This window comes from Geotrypetes seraphini, chromosome 4 (assembly GCF_902459505.1).
Source record: "Geotrypetes seraphini chromosome 4, aGeoSer1.1, whole genome shotgun sequence".
In the NCBI taxonomy this organism is placed as follows: Eukaryota; Metazoa; Chordata; class Amphibia; order Gymnophiona; family Dermophiidae; genus Geotrypetes; species Geotrypetes seraphini.
In genome coordinates, this window is record NC_047087.1 from 74,751,748 (window position 1) to 74,766,546 (window position 14,799).

The window sequence follows — 14,799 nt, forward strand, 5'->3', positions numbered from 1 at the left end:
CCAAAATTCAAAGGCCCTGCTATAGCTCCCAGACTCAACACATTTTTGTGGCTGTTTCATTGTGAGACTATGATTCAGCACTGAAACAGCCATGCTGAACTGGCCGCACTAAAATGGTCGCAATGAATCATCCTAGGCTCCTTAAGGTACATATCTGTGTTTCACACAGTTATTGTACATTCACTTCCACAGTTCTGCAGTAAACCAACTGCCAGAAAGGAACTGATCCTCAGAGTATCACCTGTTTGACACATACTATGGAAAAATTAATGCAGACTTTTAAGGTAAACTAGGGACATTATTTGTTATTTAGGCCAGTTGTTTTGCACAGCTGCTGAAGTATTGATTGTGTGTGAGGTCTCCGTCCCACTAAACCCTCCAGGCTTTCAGACCAAACTTCCTTTCTGTGGTTCTATGATCGGCAGAGAGAAGCAGGCCAAGAGATATAGCACAAACATCATTCCAGATTTACGGTATAGCTTTGCCTTTGAAGTCCCGAAGAGTTCCTCCTGCTTTGTGGTGTCCTGTGCAGGGGAAACAATGGTTAAGCGGCACATTGATCTGTCATGGTACTTTCCCTTTCACAGTTCGGTGAACTCACCCCATGCGATGGGTAAGAGATCCAGCCCAGCTCCCCTTGAATTGCTTTTGAATCCAGCAGGTTAACTACAAAAGAAGACACATAGTAAAGAGACGTGAGTTTCCTTTCTCTTTGTACTGCTAACCGTAATCCCTGCCTCCTGAAAGATGTGTTTATTTGGTGGCTAGAAGGGATTCATTTGTTCAGGTGGTCTGACACAGTGGGGACTAAAATTGGCCATCCCATTTAGCCTGATCTAGCATGTCAACTGAGAAGGCCAAAGCTTTACAAGCAAACACTAATCAGCATGTCCCGGCAATGGATCTCGGTCCAAATAAATTACGCAGGGCTCCGTTGGCTATTTCCACACACATCTGCACAAGTAGAAGAAAGGTATCTAAGGAACAGAATTGTAAAGTAAATTGCAAAAAATCTACTAACATACCATTTTATTCATACAAATTGGAGATCTTTATAATGATGCTGTCCGCAGTGGACAATCTGTGGAAAATCTCCGAGCAGCACCAGGAAACATCATTGCTCTATACTCAACATGCCAAATTATACCTATGGATTTCAATGGAATTTCTGTTGTGTATAACCAGATATCTCACCTGCAGATTTGATCATATTTATTCTCCTCTACCTACACTGGGACTGCATTAGGGGCTCCACTTTCTCAAGCAAAACTTATCCCTTCCTGATGATAATCAACTGCACGCACAAATGTAGAGGCTCATTTACTAAGATGTGTTAAGAAATGGGCTTAGCAGGTTTTAATGTGTGCTAAGCCCATTTCTAGCATGTCCCTAAATAGGGTTTTAGTACGATAACTACGATAATTGCACATCAAATCAGAACAATATTGACACCCTTCACCTCTTTTAAGAAGTTTGATGTCCTAAGAGTCACAGATGGACGTCAAACTATTCTTACCCCAAATTAGGGTGACCAGATTTTCCGTTTGGAAAATCTGGACCCCTAGACCTGCCCCTAGGCCCACCCAGTTCCACCCATCCCCGCCACACTGTGCCCCAGTCCCTACCCCAATCCCGTCCTAGCCCCGCCCCCACTACCTGCTCTCATTGGGCAGGAGGGCATCCACGCATGCGTGGATGTCCTCCTGCCCAATGGTGATTTGATAGAAGCTTTTCAAAACCCAGTCAAAGTCTTTTTTTTTTTTTTGCGGGTCTTGCAATAATTTTTCCATTATCATGTGGGACATGCAAACAATAAATAAAGCAGGGACACTTACCACCTCCCATTTAGGAGGATTTAAAGCCTCCTAAATGGGAGGTGGTATGTGTCCCTGCTTTATTTATTTGTTGCATGTCCCACATGCTAAAGGTTCCTGTGCTAACGCAATGCTAGCCAGTTAGCATGCTCTAATGTGAGTTTTTTCAAGTTTTATTAGAATTTTATATACCGCCTATCAAGGTTATCTAAGCGGTTTTACAATCAGGTACTCAAGCATTTTCCCTATCTGTCCCGGTGGGCTCACAATCTAGCTAACATACCTGGGGCTATAGAGGACTGAGTGACTTGCCCAGGATCACAAGGAGCAGCGTGGGGTTTGAACTCACAACCCCAGGGTGCTGAGGCTGTAGATTCAACCACTGCGCCACACACACTGAGCATGCTAGCTAGTCAGCACTTCCATGCTCTTTGCTTGAAAATTTATGGGCCCTTTTACTCAGCTGCAGTAAGCATTAACGCGTGCTTACCACAAGCTAAAATCACTATTGAAGGCCATGCAGTTTCCAGATCGGCGCATGCTTTCCTTCCGCGTGCTTAAAAATACTTTTAATTTTTTTAAGCACCGGGGTTATGTTTGAGGGCAGAGAGTAGGTATGCTCAATGCTAATAGGTTAGCACAGTTACATTGGTGTACACATACCGAGTAGTGTGTGGTTAGTGAGGGGACCTTACTGACTAAAAAATGGCCATGCGCTATTTGGGAAATCAGCATGGGAAAAATAAGAAATGAGGCCATTTTACAGCCTCCCTAAAAGTAGCCTCAGAGTGCATGAAACCCACATGAACATAATACTACTATCACTACTATTAATTATTTCTACAGCACTACCAGACATAAGCAGCGCTGTACAGAGTCAAGAAGGAAACAGTCCCTGTTCAAAGGAGCTTACAATCTAAAGAGACAAGACAAATAGAATGCCATGGATACAGTTGGGGGGCATGGTTTATTTGCTGGATTGGGCAGAAGGGTTAAGGATTGAAGGCTACATCAAAAAGGTGGGTTTTCAGTCTGCTTTTAAACAAGGGAAGGGGAGTGGCAGACAAATTTGGGTAATTTATTCCAGGCATAGGGGGCAGCTGATGAAAGCAACAAAGTCTGGAATTGGCAGTGGAAGAGAAGGGTACAGCTAAGAGCAGCTGATCTGAGGAACGGAGTTCTCTGGGAGGTGTATAAGGAGAAAGAAGCGATGAGAGATATTGAGGGGCAGCAGAATGAACACACTTGTAGGTTAGTAATAGGAGTTTGAACTGTATGTGGAGGCAGATAGGGAGCCAGTGAAGTGATTTAAGGAGAGGGGTAACATGAGTGTAGCGAGGTTGATAGAAAATGTCATGCAACAGAGTTTTGCACAGATTGTAGGAGGGAGAGGCGGCACAGCGGGAGACCAGTTAGAAGTAGATTGCAGTAATCTAACTGTGAGGTTATGAGAGTGTGGACAAGGGTCTGGGTAGTGTGATCAGATAGGCAAGGGCAAATTTTGGTGATGTAATAGCGCAAGCCACTTTTTAGCTCAGCTTAGTGAAAAGGCCCCTAAATTTTTTAAAAATAATTAATGCATATTTATCATGCTTAAACAGGCAAACTAGTAAAAAAAAAAAACCCCTAAAACAATGCTTTAATGCACTTTGAGGTAGCCTGTTTTCCACATGCTAAGCACTCATTAAGGCTTAACCTCTTTTGGCAATAGACCCCTTTAAATCCTGACTGGTGAAAAAAATCAGACCTGGAAAGCTACGTATACAAGGGAGAGATAAACGCTGAACTACATCTGATTGTTCTGAAAATTTGAAAGCACAGTACTTCATAAACTGCTCACCATTTACTGTGAGGTGTATAAGAATGGTGATTTTGAGCCAATCAGCCCCTCCCACTACATCCCAAGATGCATTGGAAGGGGGAAGCTCCATCATTTGCAGCATGTTGCTCTGTAGGCAGGAGGGAGTGAGCTTCCCTCCTGCCGTTTCATCATCCAAATGTACAAGGGAATTTGGGGATGTGGAAGGGGATCCAGGAATGTTGTGGGATGTGGGGGAGGGGCAGAGATGTCAGGAGATGTCGGGGGATATCCAGGAAGAAAGGGAAATAGGATATTGGGGATTTAAGGGGGATGTGGGGGATTTCAGGAAGATGTGGGGGATGTCAGGAGATTTGGGGGGAAGTTGGGGGATGTCATGGGAAGGAGTTTAGGGCTCCGCAGCTCAGCTGATCCTACCAGGGGGAATCCTCATCAGCTGTGCTGCCAGGAATCCTCAAAACTGGCTCAGCTGATGGGGATTCCTCTGCCACGATCAGCTGATGGGAAGCCTATTGAATTGGGAGGGGAGGGTTGCTTTTTGGGTGGTAGGAGGGGGTCATGACCACTGGGGGAGTAAGAGGGGGGTTCATGCCTTACATCCTCCAGTGGTCTTCTTGTCAGTTTGGACACCTTTGTGGAACTTAGATGCAACTGAAACAGGTCTAACTGCCGGCATTTAAGTTCCCTCTAGGAAAGTTTTGATTATGGCTGGGATACGTCCAGGTTGAAGCCCGCCTGATTCCTACCCATAACATACCTCCCAACACACCCCTTTGATCTCTAGACGCACAGAAGCTTAGAAATGCTGCTGCACATCCAGAAAGCTGGTTTTGGTTATCAGCACTTGGATGTCCCTGCTATTAGGACATCCAAATGCCGACTTAGGCTGGTTTTTGGACGTTTTAAAGTTTTGATTTTGAGCCCTTTAACATGCAGTTTACGGGATAAATTTGACATAGTTACAGTGCAAGATTTATCAATATATGTTTTTATCATAATGTGACACATAATCAATATACATTCATATTTCTTTGTACTCTATCGGCCTTAGGCAGGAGAGAGGTGAAGAGGTGTGCTTTTATTGCTTTTCTAAAGTTGAGGAGTCCTTTAAGGGATCTGATCTGTGGCATGGAGTCTGATCTCCAATCCTGCCAGTCTGGCTATGAGTGGCTGCTGAGACAGGGGTCTGGCTTGTTCTTTGGTGGAGAGGACTCAGGAAGCGTAGATGCTTCCTGGACTAATGGCGGTGCGCTTTCCAGCTGCGTAGTATGTCCCAAGTCTGTTAAAAAAGCTCTCCACATAAGACTTACAAATTCTGGAGAAAAGCCCTGTGTCATTTATGGAATATGAGGCCTGCAGCAGAGTCTCTTACAGATTGAAGGGAGAGAGGTGGTTTAGCGGAAGGCCAGTGAGAAGCAGGTTGCAGTAGTCTAGGAGAAAGGTGATAAGAATATGGATGAGGGTCTTGGCAGTATGGCCAGAAAGGAAGGATTTGATTTTAGTGATATTGTAGAGAAAGAAATTACAGGTTTTGGTAGTCTGTTGGATTTGTGAAGAGAAAAGAGATGAGTCAAAGATTACCCTGTAGTTGTGAGCCAACAAGACATTTACCAGGTTATTTGTTCACACTTTCTAAAGTGATACACAAAGCAAGAGGCAACCTCATAACTGTTTCAATTCTGATATAAAAATGACATAAACTACATTGCATAACCCCTTCTAAGCTACCTTATATACTTCAATATAAACTGGGAGTTTTGAGCAAAAGAATTGACCCAAAAATGGGGGTCCCAGCACCGAGCAGCAGCACCAAAGCGCGCTCCTGCTTGTGTCACTCGGTGGCTGAAGAAACCGGAACTTGTGACAGCCACGGCAGCGACCAACTGACTGGGTTAGCAGCAGGGCAGGAGCGCAGAAAGCTTAATTCTGCTCGCTGCACCTCTAGACCACCAAGGATCAGCAGAGCAGCTATGACATACAGGGCAGGAAGGGAGGGCAGGGATCAGAGCTAGGGAGGGAAGGAAGGGGGCTGGGTGCAGTGCCTGGCAGGAAGGGGGCTGGGTGCAGACCCTGACAGGGGAGGGAGGGGGCCCTGGATGCAGATCCAGGCAGGGCACTTGAATATTAAGTCGCCTGACTTATAATCGAGTCAACCATTTTTCCTCCTTTTTGGGTGGAAAATGGGGGTCTCAACTTATATTTGGATCGACTTATATTTGAGTATATAGGGTAATCTAAACTTAGAAGGTTATGCTTTCAATACATCTAAAATCATAAAGAGAACTTTTCTAAAACAAAAATGCAAACTTAGTTGAATGTTATATGGTTATTATTTACATTTTTAAAATGCAGCAAAAAAGTCAACATAGCATGTGAGGAGCTAGAACTGATTAGCAATTCCCTAAGTTACAAGCATATTTGTTAACAGTCACTATGGCAGTGCAATCAATAAGCAGTCAGCAGACTAACAGGGAATCACTGCCAAAGCATACAAAGCTGCATAAATCAAAGAAAAACATGATACAGAGGTCTTATTTTATTACTAAATATCAACAGGAATGACAGCACTCTCATTAGGAAGCTGCCCAGACAACAGATTTAGCTTATAGAAAGAAGGACGGAAATAAATATTTTCAATCTTAGAGGTAGACATGGTCTATGACTCGGTTTGTTTACAACTCAAGAAGGTGATTCCTTTCCAGGCTCTCCCAAATACGTTAGCAGAGTTATCAACATCCTCAATGGTGATATATGGGATTTGGGCTAAGGGCTGGCTCAAGGGTCCTAAGCCACTTTTTGCTTTTGGACCCTTCTCTTGGGGGCCAATGTTGTAGTATGAAAGTCACAGATGGCTGGGATCATATCATAAAAATGCCCCTTCCCCCCTCAGTTTTTGATGGGCTTGTGGGAATGTGCATTCATTTGAAAAAGTGTGCACTCTTCTACAAGAGTATACTGTCTTTTGAAAGGGTGCACACTTTTCACAAAGAATGTGCCCACTTTTGCAAAGGTGCACACTCTGTTTTCTGATAGTGTATGAATACACTAGTGACTCCCAAGCCTGTCCTGGAGAAAACCGAGCCAGTCATGTTTTCAGGATATCTGCAGGAATATTCATGATATTGATTGGCATGTCCTGCTTCCACTGCATGCAAATGTCTCTCGTGCATATTCAGTGTGGATATACAGAAATCCTCGGGTTCCCCCAGGAGACATTTTGGAATTGTCATACACAAGTACCATGTGCAAGCATACGCTACCAAAAAATAATGTGTCCTCTTCTAGAAAGAATACAAAGAGAGTCATTTTTGATAGGAGGTCTAAGTCTGACTTTGGACGTTTCTCGCAAGACGTCCAAAATCGGAGGCGGACAAACAGCCATTTTCAAAACTGGAAAAACTGCTAGACGTCCTTTTTTTTGGGGGGGGGGGGGAAAGTCACCAACTTAAACATCTTGGCTGCCAGGCCATCCATCCTTAGTATGTCCAGATTTAATCACCATTTTTGACCACAGAAATGTCCATGTGCAAAATGTCCAAATCCAGACCATTTGGATGTAGAGGGGCCAGCACTGTAATGGACTGGCCACAGACATTCCAACAGAGCAGCAGGACACCTTAGAGGGCACTGCTGTGAACTTCACATAAAGGGTGCCAAATATACATCTCACAATCTACCCCTTACAATTTATGCTGAACCCTCCAAAACTGCCCCCAAACCTACTTGTGCTTTTGTTCAAACAGTACAAGCAGTGACTCATAAGGCCGGGCTTAACTTGGATTTGCTATTTATACCTGTTGGGATGATAGGAAAATTAATAGCACCTCCAGAAGTACAACCTATGATATGGTCAGATCACTCATTAAATATGATTCATATTGCAAACATCAGAGACTCCTATACAACCTTTGAAAGAAACTGTAAAACGGTTAGTATGCCCAAAATTTGATATTGATATTGATAAAAATAATTTCATTTTGGAACTAGAACAATTGAATGAAAATGATGATGTATCTGTGATGGCCAACGACTGGTACAGGTTGTTAAAGAAGATACTGGATGATATTGCTCCTGAATGGATAGTTAATGTTTCCTTAGTTAGTACACCTTGTCCATGGCACACAGAAATTTTATAGGAGTTGAGAGAAGAAGTAAGAAAATATGAACGACTATGGAGGAAAACAAAAGATGTGGGTGATTATGATAACCTGAGGGAGAAGTACTGAACAGCACCAAGGATACAGGCTTGAGACCAAAGAGGAAGCTGAAGAAGGGGAAGTCTGCAATCATAGTGGGAGACTCAATCCTGAGAGAAGTGGACAGTCACGTGGCAGGAGGGAGAGAAGACTGGCTAGTGACATGTCTCCCAGGGGCAAGAATGAAGGATATCACCGACAGAATCGAGAGGATCCTGGAAGGAGCTGAGACGGAAGAGACAGTAGTGATGATCCACGTTGGAACCAACGATGTCAACAGAAGAAATTACAGCAGGACTACACTAACTGAGCAGTTCAAGACCCTGGGAAGGAAACTGAAGATGAGGACACAGAAGATCCCGCCAGTACCGAGGGCAGATGGGAAGAGACAGTCCGAGCTACAAACAATAAACGCATGGCTGAGGAGATGGTGTGAAGAGGAAGGTTTCCTCTTTGTGAAGAACTGGACAACTTTTTTGGGGAAGAACAAACTCTTCAGGAGGGACGGACTATACCTGAGCACGGCGGGAACGAGACTGCTGGCGAACATCAGAAAAGGAATAGAGAAGGCTTTAAACTGAGAAGAAAGGGAAAGCCGACAGTCGACCTGACGTCGATGGTTCAGACAAGAGTATCAAGTGAAGATACTGAGCGGAAAAAATGCTGGGAAGAAACAAAAAACGAATTACAGGGGTCCAAGGATCAAGAGAAACTAATGAACAAAAAGAAGAGCAAACAGCAGGAGCTAGAAGAGCAGGTGGAAATGAGGAAACAGGTTGAGGACAAAAAAGACGCACCACAGAAAGGGGAAGAGCGAAACGGAATTCAGGGGCTGGCAGCCCATGAGGGGGACGGCAAGAGGAGCAAACCACAAGGAAAAACAACAGGAAAAAGAAAAAACCAGGACTTAAATTGCTTGTACGCAAATGCAAGGAGCCTGAGGACCAAAATGGGAGAACTGGAAGTCACGGCCAAAAAAGATGACCTAGACATCATTGGAATCATGGAAACATGGTGGACTGAGGAAAACAAATGGGACATAGTACTGCCAGGGTACAAACTCTATAGGAGAGACAGGACTCACATTTAAAATAAAATCTTCTCACCTGCCGCTATATCTTCACAAACTTCTCATTCCTCAGTGCTCTACTCGAACTTTGAGATCTTCAAATCAAAATCTCTTATTGATTCCATCTATAAAAGAGTTTTATTACACACGAAAAATAAATTTTGCGGTAACAGCCCCGTCATTGTGGAACTCTCTTCCACAACCACTTCGAGACGAACAACATCTTGACAAATTTAAGAAAATCTTAAAAACATTTTTATTTCGTGATGCATTCTCTATTATTTAATTTCTCTCTTTTTAATTTCTCTTCTATTTAATTTCTCTCTTTTAAAAACATTTCATATATTTTATCCCCATCCAACTTGTTTTTCTCCCAACCCCTCTTTCTCCTTTTTCTACCTACAATGTAACTTTACCCATCCATTCCCTCTATCCTCACTGTTAAGTCCGTCTTGTTAATGTCTTTAATGTTCACTATATATTATTTAAATTACTAAATAATCCTTCAATCGTTCTTATTCTTATCTGTCTTTTTTAAATTTAATGTAAACTGTCCAGATATTTGCTTGATGGTCGGTATATTAAAATCTAATAAACTTGATAAACTTGAAACAAGAAGGGTGGAGGAATAGCACTATACATAAAGGACACCATTCACTTGACCGGAATGGATACGGTAGCAAAGGCGGAAGGATTGGAATCATTATGGGTCAAATTACCAGGAAGGAATGGGGCTGACATAAAATTGGACCTGTACTATCGCCCACCTGGACAAACAGAAGCAAACGACAAAGAACTGGAAGCAGAATTGAGGTGAGAATGCAAAAGCGGAAGTGTGATGGTAATGGGGGATTTTAACTACCCCGGGATAGACTGGAGTATTGGAAGCTCCAACTGTGCGAGGGAAGCAGAATTCTTAGAGGCTGTGAGGGACTGCTTCATGGAACAGCTTGTCAAGGAATCAATACAAGGGGATGCCACTCTCGACCTAATCCTCAACGGGATAGGGGGTCCTGCAAAGAATGTGGAAGTAGTAGGACCGCTAGGAAACAGTGATCACAACATGATCCAGTACAAATTAGAAGTAGGAATATCAAAAGTGAAGAGAACCACAGCAACAACGCTCAACTTCAAGAAAGGGAACTACGATGCTATGAGAGTAATGGTGAGGAAGAAACTCAAAAACGGCTCAAAAAGGATGGAGACTGTAAAGAAAGCCTGGTCCCTATTCAAGGGCACAGTGCAAGAAGCACAAAACCTGTACATCCCCAGGATTAGGAAAGGGTGCAAAAAAAACCATACTAAAGACCCGGTATGAATAACAAATGAAGTGAAGAAAGCGATAGGTAACAAGAAAAAATCGTTCCGAAAATGGAAAAAGGATCAAAACGGGGAGAACTAGAAGGAACACAAAAAACACCAAAAAGAATGCACTGAGTGGTTAGGAAAGCAAAAAGAGAATACGAAGAGAGGCTGGCTGGGGAAGCAAGAAACTTCAAAACATTCTTCAGATACGTTAAAGGGAAGCAACCGCTGAGGGAGGAGTAGGACCGTTGGATGATGGAGACAGAAAGGGAGTGGTAAAGGAGGAAAAAGAGGTAGCAGACAGGTTAAACAAGCGAGGACACATCCAATGTACTGGAATCCGAAGAGATCATAAGTGGAGATCAAGAAGAAAAACTGTCGATATTAGAGGTGAGCCATGAGGATGTCCTCAAACAGATAGATAGATTGAAGAGTGACAAATTACCAGGCCCGGACGAAATCCACCCAAGGGTACTAAAAGAACTAAGAAATGAGATAGCGGAAACACTCCAAAAAATTTGTAACCTATCCTTGAAAACTGGGGAGATCTCGGAGGACTGGAAAATAGCAAATATCACACCTATCTTCAAAAAGGGATCGAGGGGTGACCCGTGGAACTACAGGCCGGTAAGCTTGACTTCAGTTCCAGGCAAGATGGTAGAAGCACTGATAAAAGACAGCATCTGTGAGCACATAGAAAAAAATGGACAACTGAAAGCGAGCCAGCATGGCTTCTGCAAGGGAAGATCATGCCAAATGAACTTACTACACTTCTTTGAAGGGATAAACAGCCAGATGGACAAAGGGGAACCCATAGACATCATTTATCTCGACTTCCAAAAGGCCTTTGACAAGGTACCTCATGAGCGGCTACTTAGGAAGCTGTGGAACCACGGGGTGGAAGGGGACGTATACAGATGGATTAAACACTGGTTGGCAGGCAGAAAGCAAAGAGTTGGTGTGAAGGGCCACTACTCGGACTGGAGGAGGGTCACGAGTGGTGTCCCACAGGAGGTCGGTACTCGGACTGCTGCTGTTCAATGTATTTATAAATGACCTAGAAACAGGGACGAAGTGTGAAGTTATAAAATTTGCAGATGACACAAAACTGTAGCAGGGTTAGAACCGCGGAAGATTGTGAAGACCTACAAAGGGACCTAAACAAACTCGAAGAGTGGGCAAATAAATGGCAAATGAGCTTCAATATAGAGAAATGCAAGGTCATGCATATAGGGAAAAAGAACCCGATGTTCAGCTACAAAATGGGGGGATCAGTGCTAGGGGAAAGTACCCTTGAAAAAGACTTGGGTGTGCTGGTGGACACAACAATGAAATCAACGGCACAATGTGCAGCAGCCTCAAAGAAAGCAAACCGAATGTTGGGTATTATTAAGAAGGGTATTACAATAAGGACGAAGGAAGTCATCATGCCGCTGTATCGCACGATGGTCTTCCCGCATTTGGAGTACTGTGTCCAATATTGGTCACCGTACCTCAAGAAAGACATGGCGATACTTAAGAGGGTTCAGAGAAGAGCGACAAAAATGATAAAAGGTATGGAAAACCTTTCATACGCTGACAGGTTAGAAAGGCTAGGCTCTTCTCCCTGGAAAAGCGGAGACTCAGAGGAGACATGATAGAGACCTTCAAGATCATGAAGGGCATAGAGAAGGTAGAAAGGGACAGATTCTTTAGCCTACTGGGAACCACTAGATCAAGGGGGCACTCGGAGAAATTGAAAGGGGACAGGTTTAGAACCAATGCTAGGAAATTCTTTTTCACTCAGGGGGTGGTGGACACCTGGAATGCGCTTCCGGAGGTTGTGATAGGACTGAGTACACTACCGGGATTCAAAGAAGGATTGGATAATTTCCTGAAGGATAAGGGGATTGAGGGATACAGATAGAAGTAGAGATAGGTTATGATAGGGTATAGATAGAAGGACAAGGGGGATTAAATTATTTAAATAAGGATCACCTTAGAGGTCATGGACCTGATGGGTATGGACTGCTGGGCGCGATTGACCTCTGGTCTGACCCAGCGGAGGCAATTTGTAATGTTCTTATGTTCTTATAATTATTCCTTTCAATTGATTGAATATCGGGCTTATTGTGAACTAGAAAGAAATGAATACTATTGTGAGAGGATTAAGCTTGAAGTTAATAGACCACGATAGAGTGAAATTTCTTATTGAAGGTAACACTTTTAAAGATAATGCTGTAGGTCCAGAAGCTGATGATTATTTAGAGTATCTCTTGGAGAAAATATTTTAAATTACATAGTAGGTTTATTAATATACATGATAATATACATGATGCAAAGTTATGCACCTGGGCAGCCAAAATCCATGCAAGACTTACACCCTAAATGGCGAGATCCTTACAAGAACTGAAGCAGAACGTGACCTAGGGGTGATCGTCAGTGAGGACATGAAGGCTGCCAATCAAGTGGAGCAAGCTTCATCCAAAGCAAGACAAGTCATGGGTTGCATACGCAGAGGCTTCGTCAGCCGAAAGCTGGAAGTCATTATGCCATTGTATAGATCCATGGTGAGGCCCCACCTGGAATACTGTGTGCAATTCTGGAGACCGCATTATCGTAAGGATGTGCTGAGACTGGAGTCGGTTCAGAGAATGGCCACTCGGATGGTCTCAGGACTCAAGGATCTCCCATACGAGGAACGGTTAAACAAATTGCAGCTATACTCACTCGAGGAGCGCAGAGAGAGGGGGGACATGATCGAGACGTTCAAGTATCTCTCGGGCCGCATAGAGACGGAGGAAGATATCTTCCTCTTCAAGGGTCCCACGACAACAAGAGGGCATCCGTGGAAAATTAGGGGAGGGAAACTACGAGCTGACACCAGGAAATTCTTTTTCACAGAAAGGGTGGTTGATCGCTGGAATAGTCTTCCACTACATGTGATCGAGGCCAGCAGCGTGCCTGATTTTAAGGCCAGATGGGATCGTCATGTGGGATCTATTCACAGGGCAAAGGAAGAGGAGGGATCTATTCACAGGGCAATGGTAGGGGAGGGACATTAGCGTGGGCAGACTGGATGGGCCTTGGCCCTTATCTGCCGTCTATTTCTATGTTTCTATGTTTCTATGATATGGAAGCACCTGTTGCTGGAGATAGGCAAGTTAAATGGGAGAGCTTTACAAATGTGGATGAACAAGAGATAGGTAGAATTTTGAACTCTTTGAAGCCAACAAGGTCATATGATGATTCACGTTCCCTTGCACCAACTCTCTATGAATCTCTTTGCTTCCAAGAACTTCCACTGCTTGTCCTGGATGGGTAGCATGGAATGTTGCTAATCCTTAGGTTTTGGCCAGGTATCAGGGACTTGGATTGGCCATCATGAGAACGGGCTACTGGGCTTGATGGGCCATTGGTCTGACCCAGTAAGGCTATTCTTATGTTCTTATGTTCCTCTCAGTGACATTCCCTGGTCTTTAAACTCACTATAGGCACTGCTCCTTTTTGAAAAACATAAACTTTGCTTCCCTATGGGGTTTCCTTAGGCTCCAAATGCCTCTCTTATGTTCCTTAGAACTCTCCAATGTTCCCCTCCTAGCATTTACCTCAACCTCTAGCTCTTTAATAAATTGGGTATGGACCTTCTAAAAATACATATTGGGTCTTCTAATACTATTACAAGTAGCTCCTGCTACCTTGTATCCAGTGTCTCCTTCTCCAAGCTGAAGATGTAAAAAAACAGCAAAACACCTTTAAACCTGCAGCCTAGCACCGCTGTGCACATTGGGCATCCTCATGCTTTGGTTCATTTTCCCTGAATGTAACTTCCCTAATGTCTCATTTCTCATCGTCCTGGCAGGCCCATTCCTTATGGCCTTGCCAATTTGCCTGCCTCAGTCACTGGCAGCCTTCACTCACCCCCTGTCTCCTTTAAATGTGACTGTAGCCTACAGTCAGCATTTCTGCTATGATTTGTGACCTCTTTAAAATAAAATTAATAAAAGAACCTGTGGCATTTCAGGTCCCCAATGGGTCCCAATCTTTCCCTGAACCAAAAACACCTCCTGAGCTTCAGCAACCTCTCTATCTGATCCCCACGTCTCCTCTCTTCAAGAGATTCCAGGAACATATTTTAATCTTTTCTACCTATATTTTAGTCTTTTCTGCCTATATAGTTCTCTAGATTACCCCTGGAGCCCTTCTTAAAAATTAATGCTGCACTGGCCATCTTTCAACCTTAAATGACCATCAACAGCTTTTCTGATAGACAATGAATTACTAATAATAGGTCTGCAATTTCATTGTTGGGTTTTTTTTTGGTAGCTTAGTATGTTTTTCAGTCTAGGTGATTTGCTACTTTTCAGTTTGTCAGTTTGCCTATTACATCTTCCAGGCTCACCGTGATTTGTTTCAGCTCCTCTGAATCATCGTCATTATTAAATATCACTTCTGGCATGGGTTATATCTCTTCCCACCCTCCTCGGGAAAGACCAAAGCAGATAATTCTACTTCTGCATTGTGTTCTCTGAGCAGCCTTGATTATGTCTAACGGTCCAACTAACTCCCTCCGATGCTTCTTGCTTCAAATGTACCTGAAAATGTTTTTTTATAAGT

General features: G+C 43.5%; 1 protein-coding gene across 8 annotated transcripts in view; it reads right to left on the bottom strand.

Annotated features, from left to right (window-relative positions):
- Nucleotides 1–14,799, bottom strand: part of EPHA3 (EPH receptor A3) — a 427,612-nt gene that overhangs the window by 366,018 nt on the left and 46,795 nt on the right. For 7 of the 8 annotated variants that reach the window (XM_033941962.1, XM_033941961.1, XM_033941964.1 and 4 more), the window contains exon 2: nucleotides 602–666. In XM_033941962.1, coding sequence (XP_033797853.1) covers nucleotides 602–666 — 65 coding nt within the window. Of the gene's footprint in view, nucleotides 1–601; nucleotides 667–8,935; nucleotides 8,945–14,799 lie in introns of those variants that run through there. The other variant, XM_033941968.1, reaches the window with a different exon arrangement.